We start from the raw sequence: 17,879 nt of genomic DNA, 5'->3' as shown, positions 1-17,879 counted from the left end.
TCAAGACCAGCCTGGTCTGTCTAGCAAGTTCCAGGCCAACTAGGGCTAAATAGAGAGACTCTGTCTTAAAAGGGAAAAAAAGTAAATAAATAAATATACTGTTTAAAAATTCCAAACACCTGTATTAAGGTGGGAGCCAAAGATTAATTGGTTCAATCCTATTGTTTGGGAATTAACTAGTACCAAAGGCATCTGAGATAAAGATGAAGGGAACAACAGTCACATGGCTGGAGAGATGACTCAGTAATTAAGAGCACTGCCTGCTCTTGAAGAGGACCAGAGTTTGATTCCTAGTGTCCACATGGCAGTTTACAACTGTCTGTAACTCCGATTTCAGGGGATATAGCGCCCTCTTCTGGCCTTCCTGGGCACCAGACAGGCACACAGTGCAAATACAAAAATGCAGGCAAGCTAAAAAGAAGAGGACAGTCAGTAGATGGAAGGGCTGGAGAGATGGCCCAGTAGGTGAAGGTGCTTGTGGCTAAGCCTGAGGAAGTGATTTGATCCCTGAAATCCAAGTGGGTACCAGAAGGGTACATGATGTAGGAGGTCCTTCTGTATATGTGTCGCTTTTATTGGTTAATGAATAAAGAAGCAGCTTTGGCCCGTGTGATAGGGCAGAGTTCATCTAGGTGGGAAAACTAAACTGAATGCTGGGAGAAAGAAGATGGAGTCAGTGAGACGCCATGGAGCCACTGGAGGAGACAGACACATGTGCCCCAGAACTTTACTGGTAAACCATGAGCTTCTGGTAAAATATAAAACAGCTAGCTAGCAATATGCTTAATTGATTGGCCAAGCAGTGTTTTAATTAATACAGTTTTGTGTAATTATTTCAGGTCTGAGCAGCCAGGAACAAACGAGAAGCCTCTTTCTACAGGAGCAGAATCTTCCAAGTCGTCCTTGGACTTCCACATGGCATGCATGTGCCATCACAGATGCACACACGTGTGAAAAATAGATAAACCCAGGGATCAGGGTTTTCAGAACTGAGTAGAGGAGGAACAGCTGCCGGATGAGGTTCAGGCCTCCTAGGGACGAGACCTTACTGAGAGAGGTTTAGAGTCATTGTGGGTGTGCCCTCAGAGGGGAGTGTGGAACTCTAGCCACCTCTTTCTTCCACCAAGCTGTGAAGTGAATGAGTCCCTTTGCAATGTGCTTCCTTCATGACATGTCGTGTGTGGCCAAACAGTCACAGGCTGGAACCCCTTACATCTGTGAGGCAAAAGAAACCTTTTTTCTTTATAAGCTTATTGTGTCGGGCCATTTATGATAGTACCGAAAAGCTGACTAACACAGAACCTGCTAAAGGTGATAAATGCACAGCACACTCAAGCCAATGAGTTGTGCCCTTTTGTGTGATGAATGCACGTGTGTGCATGCACATGTGTGCGTGTACATGTGTACAGGGGCATGTGAAGACCAGAGGTCAACCTTAGATGTTGTTCCTTACATAACCACCTTAATTTTTGAGGCAGGGTCTTTCTCTGGCCTGGAACTTGCCCAGCAGGCTAGGCTGGCTGTCTAGTGGGCTCCAGTGGTCCTCAATCTTTGCCTCCTCAGCACTGGGATTGCAGGTACAGGCTGCCATGTCCTGCTTTTTTTTTGTGGGTGCTGGGGATTCAATTCCATTTTCATGCTCGTGTGGCAGACGCTTCACCAACAGTTGTATCCCCAGCACAATTTTTTTCTGAGACAGTCACTTTGTTGCAGAGACTCATCATAGTCCTCCTGCCTCAGCTTTCCGAGTGCTAGGACGGCAGGCATGAGCCACCATGACCAGCCTTCACGTATTTTGAAACATTAAATACTTTCCCCACTATTTAAAAAAGCTCTATATTAGCGTCCTTCTGTGACTTAGAGGACTCTGCTACATCCCAGACAAGAAGAAGCTCCTAGGAGCTGCAGAGATGGCTCAGAGATTAAGAGCACTGGCTGCTCTTCCAAAGGTCCTGAGTTCAATTCCCAGCAACCACATGGTGGCTCACAACCATCTGTAATGAGATCTGGTGCCTTCTTCTGACCTGCAGCATACATGCAGGCAGAATACTGTATACAGCCGGGCGGTGGTGGCGCACGCCTTTAATCCCAGCACTCGGGAGGCAGAGGCAGGCGGATCTCTGTGAGTTTGAGTCCAGCCTGGTCTACAGAGCTAGTTCCAGGCCAGGCTCCAAAGCCACAGAGAAACCCTGTCTCAAAAAACAAAACAACAACAACAACAACAACAAAAAAGAATACTGTATACACAATAACAAATAAAATTTAAAACAAAAACAAGCTCCCAGAAGCAATGGGCCTCACCTGACAGTCCAGGTATGTGCATGCATGTTGAAACATGCAATGAAGCATGCTAGGATCTGAGCATGGACATGCACTAGAGCGTTATACAGCCCCCAAAAGAAATGAGACTCTAAAATGCACCACAAGCCATAGTGTGGAGGAAACTGCAAGGCAGGAAGGAACGGTATGAAAGCTCAGAGAAGATACAGACAGGGTTACGGAGGGGCGTGCCGCTTACGCACAGTAGACCAGGAGCTCGGTGGTCACCTTTCGCTGTCTGCCGCTGAGCACGTTGGTGGCCGAGCAGGTGTAGTTGCCTTGGAGGTTCTGGGACATCTGCAGCAGCGTGAAGCTGTTGGCCGTCAGGTTCCTTCCGAAGACCTCCGAGATGCGGGCCTGGAAGCACCACTCCACCTCAGGCGGAGGCCGGGAGGCACTGTGGCAGCTGAAGTCCACCTGGGAGCCCTTGGCTGCATACAAGGTGCCATTGGGGAGGGCACCTGTGGCTGAGATGTTCACCACAATCTGATTGGGGCCGCCTGGGAATGATGGGGAGAACTGGTATAAATCAACACTGTGGGGTTTGAAATCAACACCTCTAAAGGAACCGGACAGCAAGGACAGTCTGCTAAGTGTCCTCAGACCCCCCCACTTGTTTGATCTTGGACAGCTGTATGACGTTGACTGTGGATCGGGAAGAATTTCCTTAAAGGACCTGCCATTTGTTTTGGGGTTTTTGTGTTTGCTTTTACGACATGTAGCCCAGGCTGGCCTCAAATTATGTAGCTGGGGATGACCCTGAGCCTCCGATCCCTGTCTTCACCTCTCCTGTGCTGTGGTCACAGGTGATACTGTGCCTGGTTTATGTGGTGCTGGGCATCAAACCCAGGTTTCATGATGCTACGCGAACTCTAGCAACTGAGCAACACTGCAGCCCTACCTTGAACAACTTCCAATCCTCCCGCTTCCTCTTCCCAAGCGTTGGTGTAGAAACACTGCAAGTGGCTGGGACGTCCCAGAGGGTAAGTGCTTGCCGCTCTTACAGAGGAACCAAGTTACAGTCCCAGGACCTGTGCCCAGCGGCTCACAATTTTCCCCAACGCCAGGTCCAGAGGATTCAGTCTTCTCTGAGCCCCTGTGCGTGCGCATGCGCGCACACACGCGCACGAAATAAATCTTGTCAGACGTAGCACTGAAGACCTTTAAATCCCCCAATCAGGAGGCAGATACAACCTGTGAGTTCCAGGCCAGCCAAGTCTACACAGAGAATTCCAAGACAGCCAGTGCTACATAATGAGGCCCTGTCTCCAGAAAACAAAAATGAAAAAGAGGGACTACAGCCAAAGCTCAGTTCAACAGTGAAGCCTACAAACTTCTCTTCCGGAGCACCTGAGCTGGATACCCAGACCCACATGGTCGCTCATTAACTGTCTTTAACACAGTTCCAGGAGATCTGATGCCCTCTTCTGACCTCCACAGGCAAAACACCCATATGCATAAAATAAATTAAAAATAAATTTATAACACTGAATTTCAAAAAACAACAAAAAACCCTTCCTGCCAAGGGACTAGCGGTTATGAGCACTTGCAGCAAACATCAACAAAAACCACATCAAGTCCACAGCTGCTCAACTGCTTCCCTACTGAGGGTCCCAACCCAAAACGACCTAAACCCAGCCGTCAGAGCGGTTTCCACCATTCCCCAAACCTGTCACCACGGCTCGCCAGGTCTCAGCCTAGCACAGTGAGTGGTTTAGAGGACACTGGCTCTCCTCAGGGAAGCTGGAATTCTACTGTGTGTGGGTAGACCAGAGCCCACAGAAAGCTCTAGGTCTTTCTCCTCAATCGCGCTGGCTCTGGAGAGCGGCTGCTTTCTCTCTAACCACTGGACCTGCCGAACTCCTGGGAGTTGCCCTAGAGTATCCGCGAACCTGAGGCTGGTCTTGTCAACACCCCAATCGTCCAGGTCCCCCTGCCCCAACACACATACACACCAGGCTGACAGGAAACAACTGCTTCGGGCCTGACTCAACTCCAACTGTGTAGTTTCAGGCAACTTACTCATCCTTGTTTAGCCTCAGTTTCCCCCTCTGTGAAATGGGGGTGATGACAGTATCCCCACTGCAGGGGCAGAGTTTATAAAACGGAACACCCAGCACGGTTTATAGTGTGGACCCCATCTTAGTTCACTTTAATTTCTGAACTTCTCATTCTCTTCAAGACTGGGTATCAAACTCAGGGCTTTGCACCCCACCCAGACTTGAACTGTCTTGACCCCCAAAATGCCCTGCAAGGTGGTACCCAGTGCATCCAAGATGCCAAGCTCCCCTTGGTAAAAAAAAAAGAGCACAGCTCCCTGCTGGGGAAGCAGCGCAGAGGTGCACTGTGTGTTTAGTGGGTACAAGGTTCTGGGTTCAATGGCTGAGCACCATCAATGTGATGGCGTGGGAAGGAGGAGAGGGGAGGAAGGGGGGACAGGAAGGAGGAGGGGGAAGATGAGCATAGAGGGAGAGAAACCTTTCATCCCAGTCCTCAGGAGGCAGAAGTAGGTGGATCTCTGTCAATTCAGGGTCAGCCTAGTCTACACAGAGTTGTAGGCCAGGCAGGGCTACATAAGGAGACCCTGCTCAAAAACAAACAAAAATTATTAAAAAGAAAGGGGAAGAAAAGAAACATAAATTAGTTTGCCAATTGAAAGACATTAGTGGGTACAGCTAGTGGCTGCTCACGGCCTCTCTTCAGAGAGCTCTCTCTTAGGAAACAGCCCAGGCAGGCTGGAACTTCAGCAAAGGAATTCATTCATCTCCGGCTGTGGAGTTTAATTCAGAAATAGGTCAGTGGGGAACAGAAAATCATCTGTGGGATGCAAAGATTTTCCTATGCAGCCCTCCAGTGGAAAGTACTTTTCCTCAGGACCTAAGTAGCCCAGGCTAGCCTCGATCTTGAGTTCCTCCTGCCTCAGCCTCCGGATGCTGGGATTACAAATGTGCTTTCTTCTACACCTGGACCAGGACAACATCCTGTCAGGTAGCTCCTTGGGAACCATACTGCCCACCCCTCAAGGATTTGGGGAGACTTGGTGGTGGCCTGGGAGGTGCCTGAATGCTCCATTCACCAATGCTGGCTAGTCCATCAGGTATGCAGCCCAACAGGTCTTCCCCTGGCAGCCTTCCAACTAAACAGGGTTCAGCTGGAGTACTGAGGTACTGGTGACCAACACCAGGGACTGGCAATCTCACACCCCTGGTCTCCCAAGTCCTGGTGGCCTGGCCTGGACAGGGTGCATCCCAAGAAAGTAGCTGGGAAGGGCTTTTGAACAGGATAATGAACAAGACGTAGAATTTGCTGCCGAGAATCACTGAACAGGAGTCAGGCGGGAGGATCATATAGGGTGGGAGATGGCTCAGCACACAAAGGCACTAGCCGTGCAGACCTGAATTCTGGAGTCTGATTCCCAGAATCCCTGTACAAGGTGGATGTGGTGGTGTGAGCCTCCCACTGTTCCTGTGCTGAGATGGAAGGCAGAAGCCAGAGAAACTCTGGGAAGCGAGTCGTACAGTGCAGCTGGACACCTCAAAGCGACCCTGACCAACACAGGGAAGTGGAGAACAGAATCCCGAGCTGTCTTCTAGCCCCTGACAGGTATAGACCCACACCGCCATGCACAAATAAATAAATCAACCTTTAAAAAGTGCAAGCAAGAAAAGATGCTTGCCGTCGAGCCTTCCAACCTGAGTGTGACATCCAGACCCACAGAGTGGGAGGAGGGAGCAGGCCCCAAGGTGTCCTCTGACCTCCACACAAACACCCCAGCACATGAGAGCTAGCTCTAGCGCGCTCGCTCTCTCTCTCTCTCTCTCTCTCTCTCTCTCTCTCTCTCTCTCTCTCACACACACACACACACACACACACTAAATTAAAAATGTAAAAAGCAGAGCCAGGCAGTGGTGGTGCACATCTTTACTCCCAGCACTCAGGAGGCAGAGGAAGGTTGATCTCTTTGAGTTGAGGCCAGCCTGGTCTACGGTGAGTTCCAGGACAGCAAGACCTACAGAGAAACCATGTCTTGAAACCTGCCCCCCAAAAAAGAAGTAAAAAAACAAATAAAATATAGTTTAAAAATATTAAAGGAAAAACCAGCCCTGGAGAGACAGCTCAAGGGTTAGAGGCAGCAGCTGCCTTTGCAGAGGACCTGAGTATTGTCCTCAGCACCCAAGCCGGATGGCTCCCAGCTGCCTGAAAGGACCAGCTCCCTGGCTCTGAAGCCTTCTTCTGCTCTCCACAGACATCCTTTTTTTTTTCCTTTATGGCATACACATAATCTTTTGTTTTTTGATGCAGGGTCTCACCGGGTGAGGATAGGCAAGCAGTTCACCACTGAGCCACACCCCAACCCTTACACCATGCTTTTGTTGCTGCTTTTATTGGTTTTCTCAGGTAGCCCAGGCTGGCCCCAAACTAGCATCCTAGCCAAGGATGACCTTGAACTTTTGATTCCCCCCCCCCCCGCTAAAATTATGGACCTGTGACACCACACCCAAGTTCCTTAAATACTACTTTCACTGATGTGGCAGCCAGCCAGCTTTCATCCCAGACCCCAGGGAATGAATCCTAAGTCCAAAGCCCAATCTCTCCCTACGGCTTCTTCTAAGCACCCGTGTGCACTTCAAACCCAAGTGTGGTAGTGTGAATGTAAATGGCCCCCATAAAATATTGGGAATGGCACTATTAGGAGATGTGGCCTTGTTAGAGTAGTGTGGACTTGTTGGGGAAGTGTCACTGTGGGAGCCAGCTTTGAGGTCTCCCATGCTCAAGATACAGCCAATGTCTCCGTTCACTTCCTGTTGCCTGTGGCTCCAGAGGCAGAACTCTCAGCATCTCCAGCACTATGCCAGCCTGCAAACTGCCCTGTCCCATTGTGATGACAATGGACTAAACCTTTGAACTGTAAGACACCCAATGAAATGGTGACTTCTAAGAGTTGTCATGGTGTCTCTTCACAGCAGTAGAAACCCCAAGACACCCAAGTTAATCAAACCTTGAGCATGAGGGGACCACTACTTCCTCTCGGCACTCGTCAACGAGCAGGACTGTATTACAGACGCTCAGTTCAGGGAGCATGGACCGTCCCTGAGGCATCCTCTGAGGGAAGGTCACTGAGACTGCAAGATATACAGGATGCTAGGACCATGACCTAGCCCCCAACCCCAGCCGACTGCCAAGGGGGATTGGCAGTTGATACAAGCCTGTTTCCTCATTGTCCTCCTGCCAATCAGTTCCAATGACCCATTGCAACTGCTTGCTCGGCTTGAGAAAACTAGACCCAGGGTGAGCCTTGCCCAGTGTACCCTGAACTGACTTGGATTTTTCATGGGATGCTCTTCGGCCTCCTCACTCAGCTGCAGGACTAGTTGAGACCTGAGCCACCTTCACCACCCCTCCAGCCTTACAGAGAGCAAGCACTCAGCTGGCCCACCCCGTCCCGCGTCCATGTGGAGCCAGGAGCGAATGGGGACATTAAGTTAACGGCTTCAACAGTCCTGGAATATTGCTAGAGGACTTCTGGACCCTTCGGATCAGAGTAACAGAGTCCTAAGACGACTATGGCCCCACTCTTCATCTGACCTTATTTACTTCACTACTTGTTTGCTTTTACTTTACGTGTATGGTGGTTTTTCTGCATGTGTGTAGGTGTGCCTCGTGCATGCCTAATGCAGTTATCAGGTCGCCTGGAACTGGAGTTACAAACGGTTCTTAGCCACCATGCAGGTGCTGGGAGCCAAACCCGAGTCCCCTCCAAGAGCAACCAGTGCTCTTAGTGGCTGATTTATGTCTCCACGCCCATTCATTTTTATTTTTCAAAGGCAGGGCTAGCTATGAACTCCCTAGCCAAGGAAACCCTTGAATGTCTAATCTGACCTTCTCCCTCCTGAGTGCAGCGATCACCACACCTAGCTTTTCTGTACTTTTGAAAAGAACCCAAGGCTTCATGTATGTGAGCTAAGAACTCCACACACTGAGCCACGTGCTCAGTCTTAGCCTCACCCTTAGCAGAACATAACACTACATACTCTTTGGGTGGGAGTGATGGGTGACAGCCTCCTGTGGTGCCCACACCAGGTGGGCTAAATCCCTCCCACCATAGCCTACAGAAAACTGACTCCCACTGGGGAACAGGGGACACTGGTGACAGAAACCTCCCAACCTAGACACAGCTGGACAGAGGCACGTGTGCCCCTGTGGCAGGCGTCCTGGATAACCAAGGTCACCTACAGATAAGAACCTGTTCAGCCTGGAACAGCTTGGGACTTTTCCTCCCTGGTCCCCAAGGCCATGTTAGAATATTTGCAAATGTTTCTCCTTAAGATGGCGTACACACACAAACATGACCAAGTTACCAAAGTGAAATGATAAAGAAAACCCAGGGCCTGACTCTCGCCGAGTCCCATTCAAACACCCAGACAGAAACTGTGACCCAAGCGCTGGGAAGACAGGCAGGAGGATTGCTACAAGGGATTTTATTGTTGCTGTTGTGTTTTGTGGGGTTTTTGTTTTTGTTGTTGTTGTTTTGTTGTTTTCCAAGACTGGAGTCTCAAGTAGCACAGGCTGGCCTCCACTTCGCTATGTAGCCAAGGATAACCTAGAATTCACGATAGTCCCACCTCTCCCTCCAGAGTGCTAGGATCACCCATAAGTAAATTCATTTCTCTTTCCCTCTCTCCCACTTCTCCTTCCTTCCCCTTTTTTGGATAAAAGATCAAAACCCATGTTCTTACTCTTGCTAAGTAAGCATTCTACTCCTAAGCCAGCTGGGGCTACTTAACAAGACTGTCTCATAAAGGAAAGAGGCAGGCAGATCTCTGTGAATACAAGGCCAGCCTAATCTTCACAGTGAGAACCTGTCTATCTCCACAACCCTCCGCCTCCAAAAAGAAATATGGGGAGGGAGGATGCAAGATCAGAGGGAGGCAGGAAGAAAAGGCCTGGATGTGCTGATTGCTAGGACCTTGGGATGCATTTTTTTCCCACGGGAAACCGGTCACCTTTGTAAGCAGCAGACCCCAAGCGCATGGCCAAGGTCGAGTCAACTGCGGCCAGTTTACCTTATCAGTGCATCGGGCGCAGCTGAACTCCACCTCAGCCCTGAACTATGAGGAGCCAGGAGCCAGCAGGGCCTAGATCTCAGCTCAGGCGTGTGGACTGCTGAGGACAGGCGGCACCAGGCCCTTCCAGGGATGTAGAACGGGACACACTCAACACCCCCAAACCCCCTGGGCAAAAGGAAGCCAAGTCCCCTTCAATGCCAGGGTCTTCCTCAGTGGCCAATGAGGAGCAAGCAAGGAGGGTCTGGAAGGGTCTATGGTTCAGGACTCTTTCCCAGAAGGCTCTGCTGCAGGTGAGTCTCAGGGCATCGCCCCCACTTCTTGTGGACAACTGTGTTACCCACAGGCCTACATTTCCCAGCGAAGGACTTCCCACAGTCTGAGCTGCATCAGATGTGTTCAGGGAGTACAAAGTCTCACTTGATTTCAGGGACGTTTGTGCATTTGTTTGCAGGTGTGTGCGCATGCGTGTGATGGACAGAGGACAACCCTGGCTGCAGTTTCTCCTTTTGTTTTGTTCTGAGACAGGGTTTCTCTATGGAGTTCAGGCTGGCCTCCAATTTACCCAGATTAAAATCATCTATCACTCAAGCCCACGCTGACGGTGACCTCTTCCCCAGGCTCTCACTGTTCCCCAAGCCCGTCCCTTCCAGTCCCACTTACTGGCCACCCGCAGCCACACAGGGAACCAGCGGGTCTCATTCAGAACCTCCTGGCAGGTGTAGTTGCCATCATCCTCCAGGCTCAGTGCCTCCACGTGCAGGGCACCTGCATCCTCTAGAGAGAAGCGCAGCGAGGCTGGAGGGAGGCTAGAATTGGAGGACAGTAGGAAAACGGGCTCTGAGTCGTTCCGGTACCAGGTCACTGGGCCCCTGGGTCCTGTCACGTTGCCACAGTGTAGAGTGACGTTCTCATGAACCTCGACGATGGCCACAGCACCTAGGTCTGTAAGGGAAGGTTAAGTGTTAACACCTTTTCTGGCTGGTGGGCAACAACCCTTTGAAAACAGTAGGATTTTCTTCTTTAATAGCATGTGGCGATCAGACTGGCCTTTGCTCACACGCGTGTGAGGTAGGGTCTCACGCAGCCCAGACTGGCCTTTGCTCACACGCATGTGAGGTGGGGTCTCACGCAGCCCAGACTGGCCTTTGCTCACACGCGTGTGAGGTGGGGTCTCACGCAGCCCAGACTGGCCTTGAGCTCACATGCGTGAGCGCGCATGTGAGGTGGGGTCTCACGCAGCCCAGACTGGCCCTGAGCTCTGCAGAACACTACTCAAGCACAGACCCTGAACTTCTGTCCCCACCTCCCAAATGCTGGGATTACACGCCGTCCCACATGTCATACAGTGCTGGGGGGGGGGGGGCGCAGCACACAGATCTCAGCTCCAGAACTATGCAGCAATAGCAGAAATCTGAAAAGACACCTTTAAAAATAGCCAATTAAGGAGCTAAGGAGCAGGGCCATAAAATGTAAGGAGGTTCAGATGCTCCCAAGAGGCATCCTGTCCTTAAAGATACTTTGTCGGTAATTATGGCACTTTGTTAGGTTTTCACGTCCAAAAACTGACCAATGGTTTCAGAAACTACCTTACCCTATGCCCTCCTTACCCAGTCCCAAGACGACAGGACATGAACCCCCCTGATACATTTCCCCTTTAAAAGTTCTACCCTCGGGCTGGAGAGATGGCTCAGCGGTTAAGAGCATTGCCTGCTCTTCCATAGGTCCTGAGTTCAATTCCCAGCAACCACATAGTGGCTCACAACCATCTGTAATGAGGTCTGGTGCCCTCTTCTGGCCTGCAGACATACACACGGACAGAATATTGTATACATAATAAATAAATATTTAAAAAAAAAAAAAGTTCTACCCTCCCAGGGCTCCCTGCCACACTTTCTGCACCCCCCCCCATACTGGGGCTCTGGAAAGGTGTTGGTCCAAACCTGAGTTTGAATATTAAAAACCCTCATGTAATTTGTATTGGAAATCCGGCTCCCTAAATTCATTTGGGGACAGAACTTGGGCATAACAAACCCGAGCCAAATCTGCAGCTATTTTATTAAACATGTTCAGCAGCGGTGTTGTGGTTTGAATGTAAAATGTCCCCCACAGTCTCATGGCCCCAGCTGGTGGCACTGTTTGCACCCTTCAGGGGGTGGAGCTGCGCTGGAGGAGTAAGTCCCTGGCGGTGGGCTCTGAGGGTTACTGAGCCTGGCCACATCAAGGTTTCTGTTTTCTCTCTGCTTCTGGATGGAGGCCCCTGAAAGGGGATGGATGGCCTGAAGCTCCTGCCGCCAAGCCTTCTCTATCATGATGGACTGCACCCCTCGGGAACTGTGAGACAAAACAAACTCTTCCCACCCTTTCAGTTGATTATATCGGGTACTTTACCCAGTAACAGAAATGAAACCCATGGGCGTGGGGGACACCATGACCTCAGAGGGATCCTTTCTCATGCTCTGCTGTCCACGAGGACAGGTGTAGCTCCAGCTGCAGTGTGAGCATGACCCCTACATGGGGCAGAGCCGAGGGGCTCAGAGGTTCCAGCTGCAAGTGCCTAGATCAGCCTTTGGGCATATCATCCTCACATGTGAGGACCCAGGCCAGATCAGCAGAACTGCCTATCCAATCACACCAGCGGTACTGAGCAGTAAGCATCGCCCTCTCCACGTGGCCGTCTGTTAGTCCTCAATCACACGGCCTCAGGCAGCCATCTTGTTGCCTAGACACCCAGATGGGGTAGGGGTGGGGATGAGACCTGCTGGTCTCCCTCCCCGTGGAGTTAATCACTTCGGGCAGCACCATGCAGGAATGAATGGGCTGGCAGCACATACTGTGCAGGCACTGGGAGGCCAGTCCTGTGCTGGGCTCTGTGGATCTGCCGGTGATAGAGGAGAACCACTCAGTTCACAGGCTAGTGGGAAAACACACACACAACTGGCAAGGTGGGTAGAGGTGAGGGGCAGGGAGACAGGAAGGGCTCCCAAGGCAGCTAGGGATGTGCCAGGTAAGACTTCCTTCAGGAAGCAGAGCGGGACCTGATGGACAAGTAGGCACGGGATGGATGCAGAAGGAGCCAGAGTCCCAGGCAGAGGGAACAGCAAATTCAAATGCCCAGAAAGACCAAAGCCAGATGTGATGACAGCCATATGGGGGTCTCAACACTCAGAGGCAGAGGTAGGAAGGTCAAACATTAGGTGTTAGTGCGGGCTACATAGTGAGACCCTGACTCAAGGAAACACGGTGGGGGAGGGTGAGAAAATGCTTGGACCCTAAGTGACAGCTTTGTCAGAAAGACAAATTGTCAGCACCCCGAAACCATCTCAATCAGAACCAGGAGAGGCCAGCCCTCTGTGGAGGATTCCAACGCCTGTTCAAGGCTGAAGGGCAAGCGACAGCTGATCAGGGAGTTAAGACAGTGCGGAACAAGGAACAAATGCAGTCCAATTAATTAATTAATTAATTTTGGTGTTTTTCTCGAGACAGGGTTTCTCTATGTAGCCCTGGCTGTCCTGGAACTTTCTCTGTAGACCAGGCTGGCCTCGAACTCAGAGATCCACCTGCCTCTGCCTCCCAAATGCTGGAATTGAAGGTGTGTGCCACCACCGTCCAGAAAATGCAGTATATTTTTACTGAGACTATTCCAGCACTTTCCACAATCAACACCCCATTCTAGAGAGGCCACAGGGACAGGAATTTGGGCAGAACCTGCTGGGCTGATTAAAAATGTCCTGGAGGTAACTAATGAGGGGCCGGCACAGTTGCTGTGCCCCATATCATCCAGTACACGAGGGTGGGGGGGTCAGAGGGCAACTTTCAGGAGTGTGGTCTCTCCTTCTACCACAGCGGGGAGGGTGCCCAGGAGGGAACTTATGTCACCTCCTCAGCAAGCTCTCTGCCCAGTGAGTCACGTCGCTGGCCCAACAGAGTGGTTTTTATTTTGTTCTGTATTATACTTTATTATGACAGGGCCTCAAGCAGTCCAAGCTGCCTTGACCTCCTGCATAGCTTAGGATAACCACAAAATCAGGACCCTCCTACATCCACTTCCCCAGACACGCGCCGCTACCATGTTGGGTTTCATGGGGAGCTGGGATCCAGGGTTTCTCCCACATCAGACAAGCACTCTACCAACTGAACTACGTCCCCAGCCAAAGGGTAGATTTTATGGTATTCGATTATATCTCAATAAAACTGTTATTAAAAAAAGAACTGCCACCTCCTTCTTGGCAACCTCGCCATGGGTGTCTGAGCTGCTGTCCCTCCTGGGATAAGAAAAGGCTCCTTTCAAAAGACTGAAGTTGGACCAGGCCACAAGAAGTCCTGAGATGGCTCAGTGGTTAAGAGCACTGGCTGCTCTCCCAGAGGTTGCCGGTTCAATTCCCAACACCCACATGGCAGTTCACAACTGTCTGTAACTCCAGTTCTAGAGAAATCTGATACCTTCACACCAAATAAATGCACATAAAGTTAAATAAATATTAAAAAAGAAGAAGTCCCCCCCCCAGTCTGTCCATCCTGGTTGCAGCACTCCTGAAAGGCTTTCAGACCAGAAAAAGACTGCGGGGGGGGGGGGGGGAGTAGGCCAGTGTCTGTGAGGCAGAGAATCAGCTGATGCTAGACACCCTCAAACAGCAAGAAACACTTGAAAGTGATAATTTACGAAGTCAACACTCTGTTACAGCTGAGCCTGGTGTCACACACGCCTGCAATCCTGCTGAGGCAGGAAGATCAAGTTCAAAGCCAGCCTGAGCTATGAAAAGACCCTGACTTAAAAGGGAGGGTGTGTGTGTGAGAGAGAGACAGAGAGACAGAGAGAGAGAGAGACAGAGAGACACATATAGAGAGAAAGCACATCATTTTCAAATGACTAGGCTACCAACCCAGGCTCTCACTTGGTGACTTCCATCATGGAAAGATGCACTGTAGAGTTCTATCAGACCAACAGCTGCCCCTTCGCAGTCCTCAGCCAAGGAATAAGGGACTGTTAGCCTGGAACAGCCTTCATGCAATTTTAACCTCGACACGGGAGCTCCTGTCTTCTCCAAGAAAGACGGCAGCCTGGCTGCTTTTCCCCTGGCTCTGCCCACTCCACTGCCTGTAACACCTGAAGCTAAATATGGCCTTAGAAATCATCTAATCAGTGATGCGGCTGCAGAGTCATCGACTGGTGATGTCTGTCACGGACAAGGAGAGGGAGGCTCCTGAAGACACATCAGTTCCACACATGTGCTGGTCACACACATCCTCATTACCCTGTTGACGCTCAGGGCTCCACACGTGTCCACAGAGATGCAGGACAGTCACAGCTGGGAGTTCTCCAGGTCAGAAGGATTTACTTGAGTCTCATACTTTGGACAGAGTAAGATGAGGGGACTCAGTGGGTAAAGGTACTCAACATCAAACCTCATTCCAGGAACCCACACAGTGGAAGGCGAGAACTGCCCCCCAAAGTTGTCCTCTGACCTCCACACATGCCATGGAACACACATACCCACACACACAGAAAAATAAAATGAAATAAAAAAACTAAAAATCAAAGTAATGAATGCTTGCGCTGCTCAGCAACATTCATTGCTGCAGATGCTTTGTTGGCGCGGGGGGTGGGGGGGATGACCTTAAATTCACATTATGTAACAAAGAAGGGAGAGAAATAAGCAGGACTCCACTACCAGGCTATTCCTCCAGCCCCATGCTCATCTTGATGCTATCCTCATTACACAGCCAGAGGCATACCCAAACACTCGTCTTTTCCCAGGAACCCTCTAGGTGACACTGAAGCATCAATCTCATGTGTAGGTAAGAGTCGGAAGGAAGACACCTGTCCTACCTCTCAACTTGAAAAAGAAACAACTGAAGTAGGCACAACCCCTGGGCGTCTCAAACACACACAGGTAGAGCCAGCCTGAGTGTCTGGGCATAGCAATTATTGAGCAGAAAGTCGGGGGTGGTGGCACATGCCTAGAACCTGGCACTGGGGACTCTGGAATGAGAGGAAGACAAATCTGAAACCGACCAGAACTATCCAGTGAGACCACGACTCAAGCATGTTAAGAGGACGTAGCCGCAGAGGGAGGTCTCCAAGTGGGAAGAAGCGACCGATCATTCTGATAGCAACTTCATGCCAGTATGAATGAACATTCAGGCTCCTTCCAGCTCCAGGACAGAAGATTGACAGTGACCCCTAATGTCCAGAAAAGCCATCAGGAACTGACCATAACTGGAGCTGGTGGTGTGGCTACCTAGAACATATGCATCACCCATAGAAAATGACAAAAGAAATAAAGAAAAAGAAAACGAAATCCATGACCATAAGGGGATAACACAACAAGAGAAAGTGTAACCAATCTGGGGTCGTGTGTGCTAAATAACGCGGAAGATGCCTTACTGCCCAGTCCCAGGTGGGAGAGCCGACCCTGTGCTGTGAAACCTTTTGAGTTTTCCATACATACCAGAAACATAGGTTCCAGACAATGTTGCTGATTTTATATGACAATTAAAAGCAAATGAAAATAAGTACATAGAAAGGGCATCATAATTAGGAACTTCTGCTGCTTGCTGCTATGGAGCTCAGGTATAATAGCTTACCTCTTACAACAAGGATAGCAGGAGGATGGGGTGGACCCGGGACATGCACAAAAAAATAGCATTTCCCAAGCATCTTGGGGAATTACTCACCCCTTGGCTTCGTTTGCCTGCCCCCCCCCCCATTTCCCGCCAAACATTTCTGCACACAGTTGACACGAATTCGCTGGCGAGTTAAAACTCAAACATCCTTTCCCAACCGTCTACATATTTTACTAAACAATCCTCCCCGCGACCCGCGCGCTTTTTTTTTTTTCTTTTGACAACAGCACGGGGTAAATGAGGTATATTAGGAATTTTTGGTCAAGCCTGAAATGATTTCAAAGAAAAAGCAAAAAGAAAACAGAAAAAAGAGTAGAAGAGGAGAAGAGGACGGCGCGGCTTGGAACGCACGGGTCTACACAGGTAGATTCACTCAATGAGGAGGGTGTGGGGAAACAACTCCACACGTTACAGGTGTAAGCCCAGGTCAACCTGGGAGAGGCGGGGAGCCGGACACCAATGGAAGCTTACACTGGGGTGCGCCGGCGCCGCGGGCAAAACCAGAACGCAGAGTTAGGAACGAAAGGGAAAGGGAAAAATAAATAAATAAAACCACCAGTTTCCCCTCCACGTGCCCCTCGGTGGGCCCTGCCGCACGTGAGCGCGGAGCTTTCGAGTCTCCATGCTGGGGGTGGCGGGTCCCTTACCTGCGGAGCCCTGGAGGGCCAGAAGCGCCCCGAGGCACAGCAGGACGCATAGCCCGGTCATCGCGCCAGAGATCTACGGCCCGGGAAGCGCAGGGCTCTGGGTGTGCGGGGCTCTTGGGGCTCCCGGGCCCGCTGCAAGGGGCTCCCCAACTAGGATGCTGCGGCCGAGCCCGGGCGATCGCCTCTGGGGCACGCGCCCCGCCCCTGCGCCCAGCCCGCCCGGCTGGCGGAAAACAACAGGCGCGGGCCCCCTCCCGCCTCTCCGGCAACTTCCTCCACCTTGGCCGGGAGGAGGGCCTTGTGCGACGATCCCAGTCCCTCGGGGCCTGGAAGGAGGCGGCCCCGAGCTCCGACCCGCCAGTGCGGGACGCGCTCCCGGCCTGTGAACTGCGCGCGGGCTGCGGGGCACCGGGCGCCGTCCCAGCCCTGCAGCTTTATCGCGCTTGTCATCTAGGTTCTCGGGTGCAGGGGCGGACCACAGCGCCGCCATCGCTCAGAGCCCAGGGAAAGACGATCCCTCAACCGTCCGGCCAAAAGCAACCACGAGACTCTGGTTCTCGAATGAACTTGGGTCGCGACCACACGGGAAGTGAGAGTTTTGTTTTCAGGTGCTCCCACGCACGTTCCTTTTACTTTCCCCACCCTCCCATCCTGGCAGATCCCCGAAGCACATTTCCGGGATCAGCTTTCTGGCGTCCCACTTCTGTGATCCGGTGGACACCGCCACTGCTGGGCCCTCGGGAGGATATCTGCCCTTGAAACAGCTCTGGGAGAAGAAACTCCGCGTTCAAAACAAGGATGTAGTAGGCGCCGTGGAATCTTCGTTGTGGGCTCCGGGAGGTGGGCGTCCCTCAGCTTCAGCTCTCCCAGCCCTTATAAAAAAAATATTGGGAGAGCTGAGGATGATGCTCAGTGGTACAGCGCCAGCACCTTCCATCCCAGCACCCCAAAACAGAAGTAAAATATGGGGAAAAGCTAAATTTGAAATAAAAATCGCTGGTTCTGTTCTGAAAGGCTCCCCACCCCCACCCCCATGGGGCGTCCTAGAGAGAAATGCCTTGGAATCTGTAAACAGAAGGTGTTTATCTTGTTGACCCCAACTTCCTGTTGTTATCCCCAGGACCACACACCTCGTCCCCACCCCTTATGTATTAAATGGATGTGTATTATTGTTGGGCACACCATGTCACTCAGCCTTCTATTTTTTTAAAGGATTTTTTTT

At 51.1% G+C, this 17,879-nt stretch overlaps 1 protein-coding gene across 2 annotated transcripts in view; it reads right to left on the bottom strand.

Moving 5' to 3' along the window:
- Positions 1-16,863, bottom strand: part of Vsig10 (V-set and immunoglobulin domain containing 10) — a 31,171-nt gene extending 14,308 nt beyond the window's left edge. For both annotated transcript variants that reach the window (XR_012911502.1, XM_075981876.1), the window contains exons 1-3: positions 16,658-16,863; positions 10,047-10,328; positions 2,523-2,819 (exon numbers count right to left, since the gene is read on the bottom strand). Coding sequence is in view for 1 of the 2 variants with exons in the window: in XM_075981876.1 (XP_075837991.1) it covers positions 2,523-2,819; positions 10,047-10,328; positions 16,658-16,718 (640 nt within the window). In the remaining variant the exon portion in view is untranslated. The remainder of the gene's footprint in view (positions 1-2,522; positions 2,820-10,046; positions 10,329-16,657) is intronic.
- Positions 16,864-17,879: the final 1,016 nt, after the last annotated feature.

The sequence above is a fragment of the Microtus pennsylvanicus genome, chromosome 1 (genome assembly GCF_037038515.1).
Source record: "Microtus pennsylvanicus isolate mMicPen1 chromosome 1, mMicPen1.hap1, whole genome shotgun sequence".
Taxonomy (NCBI): domain Eukaryota; kingdom Metazoa; phylum Chordata; class Mammalia; order Rodentia; family Cricetidae; genus Microtus; species Microtus pennsylvanicus.
Note: the sequence above shows the minus strand (reverse complement) of the source record. Positions and strands in the feature narration are given on the sequence as shown.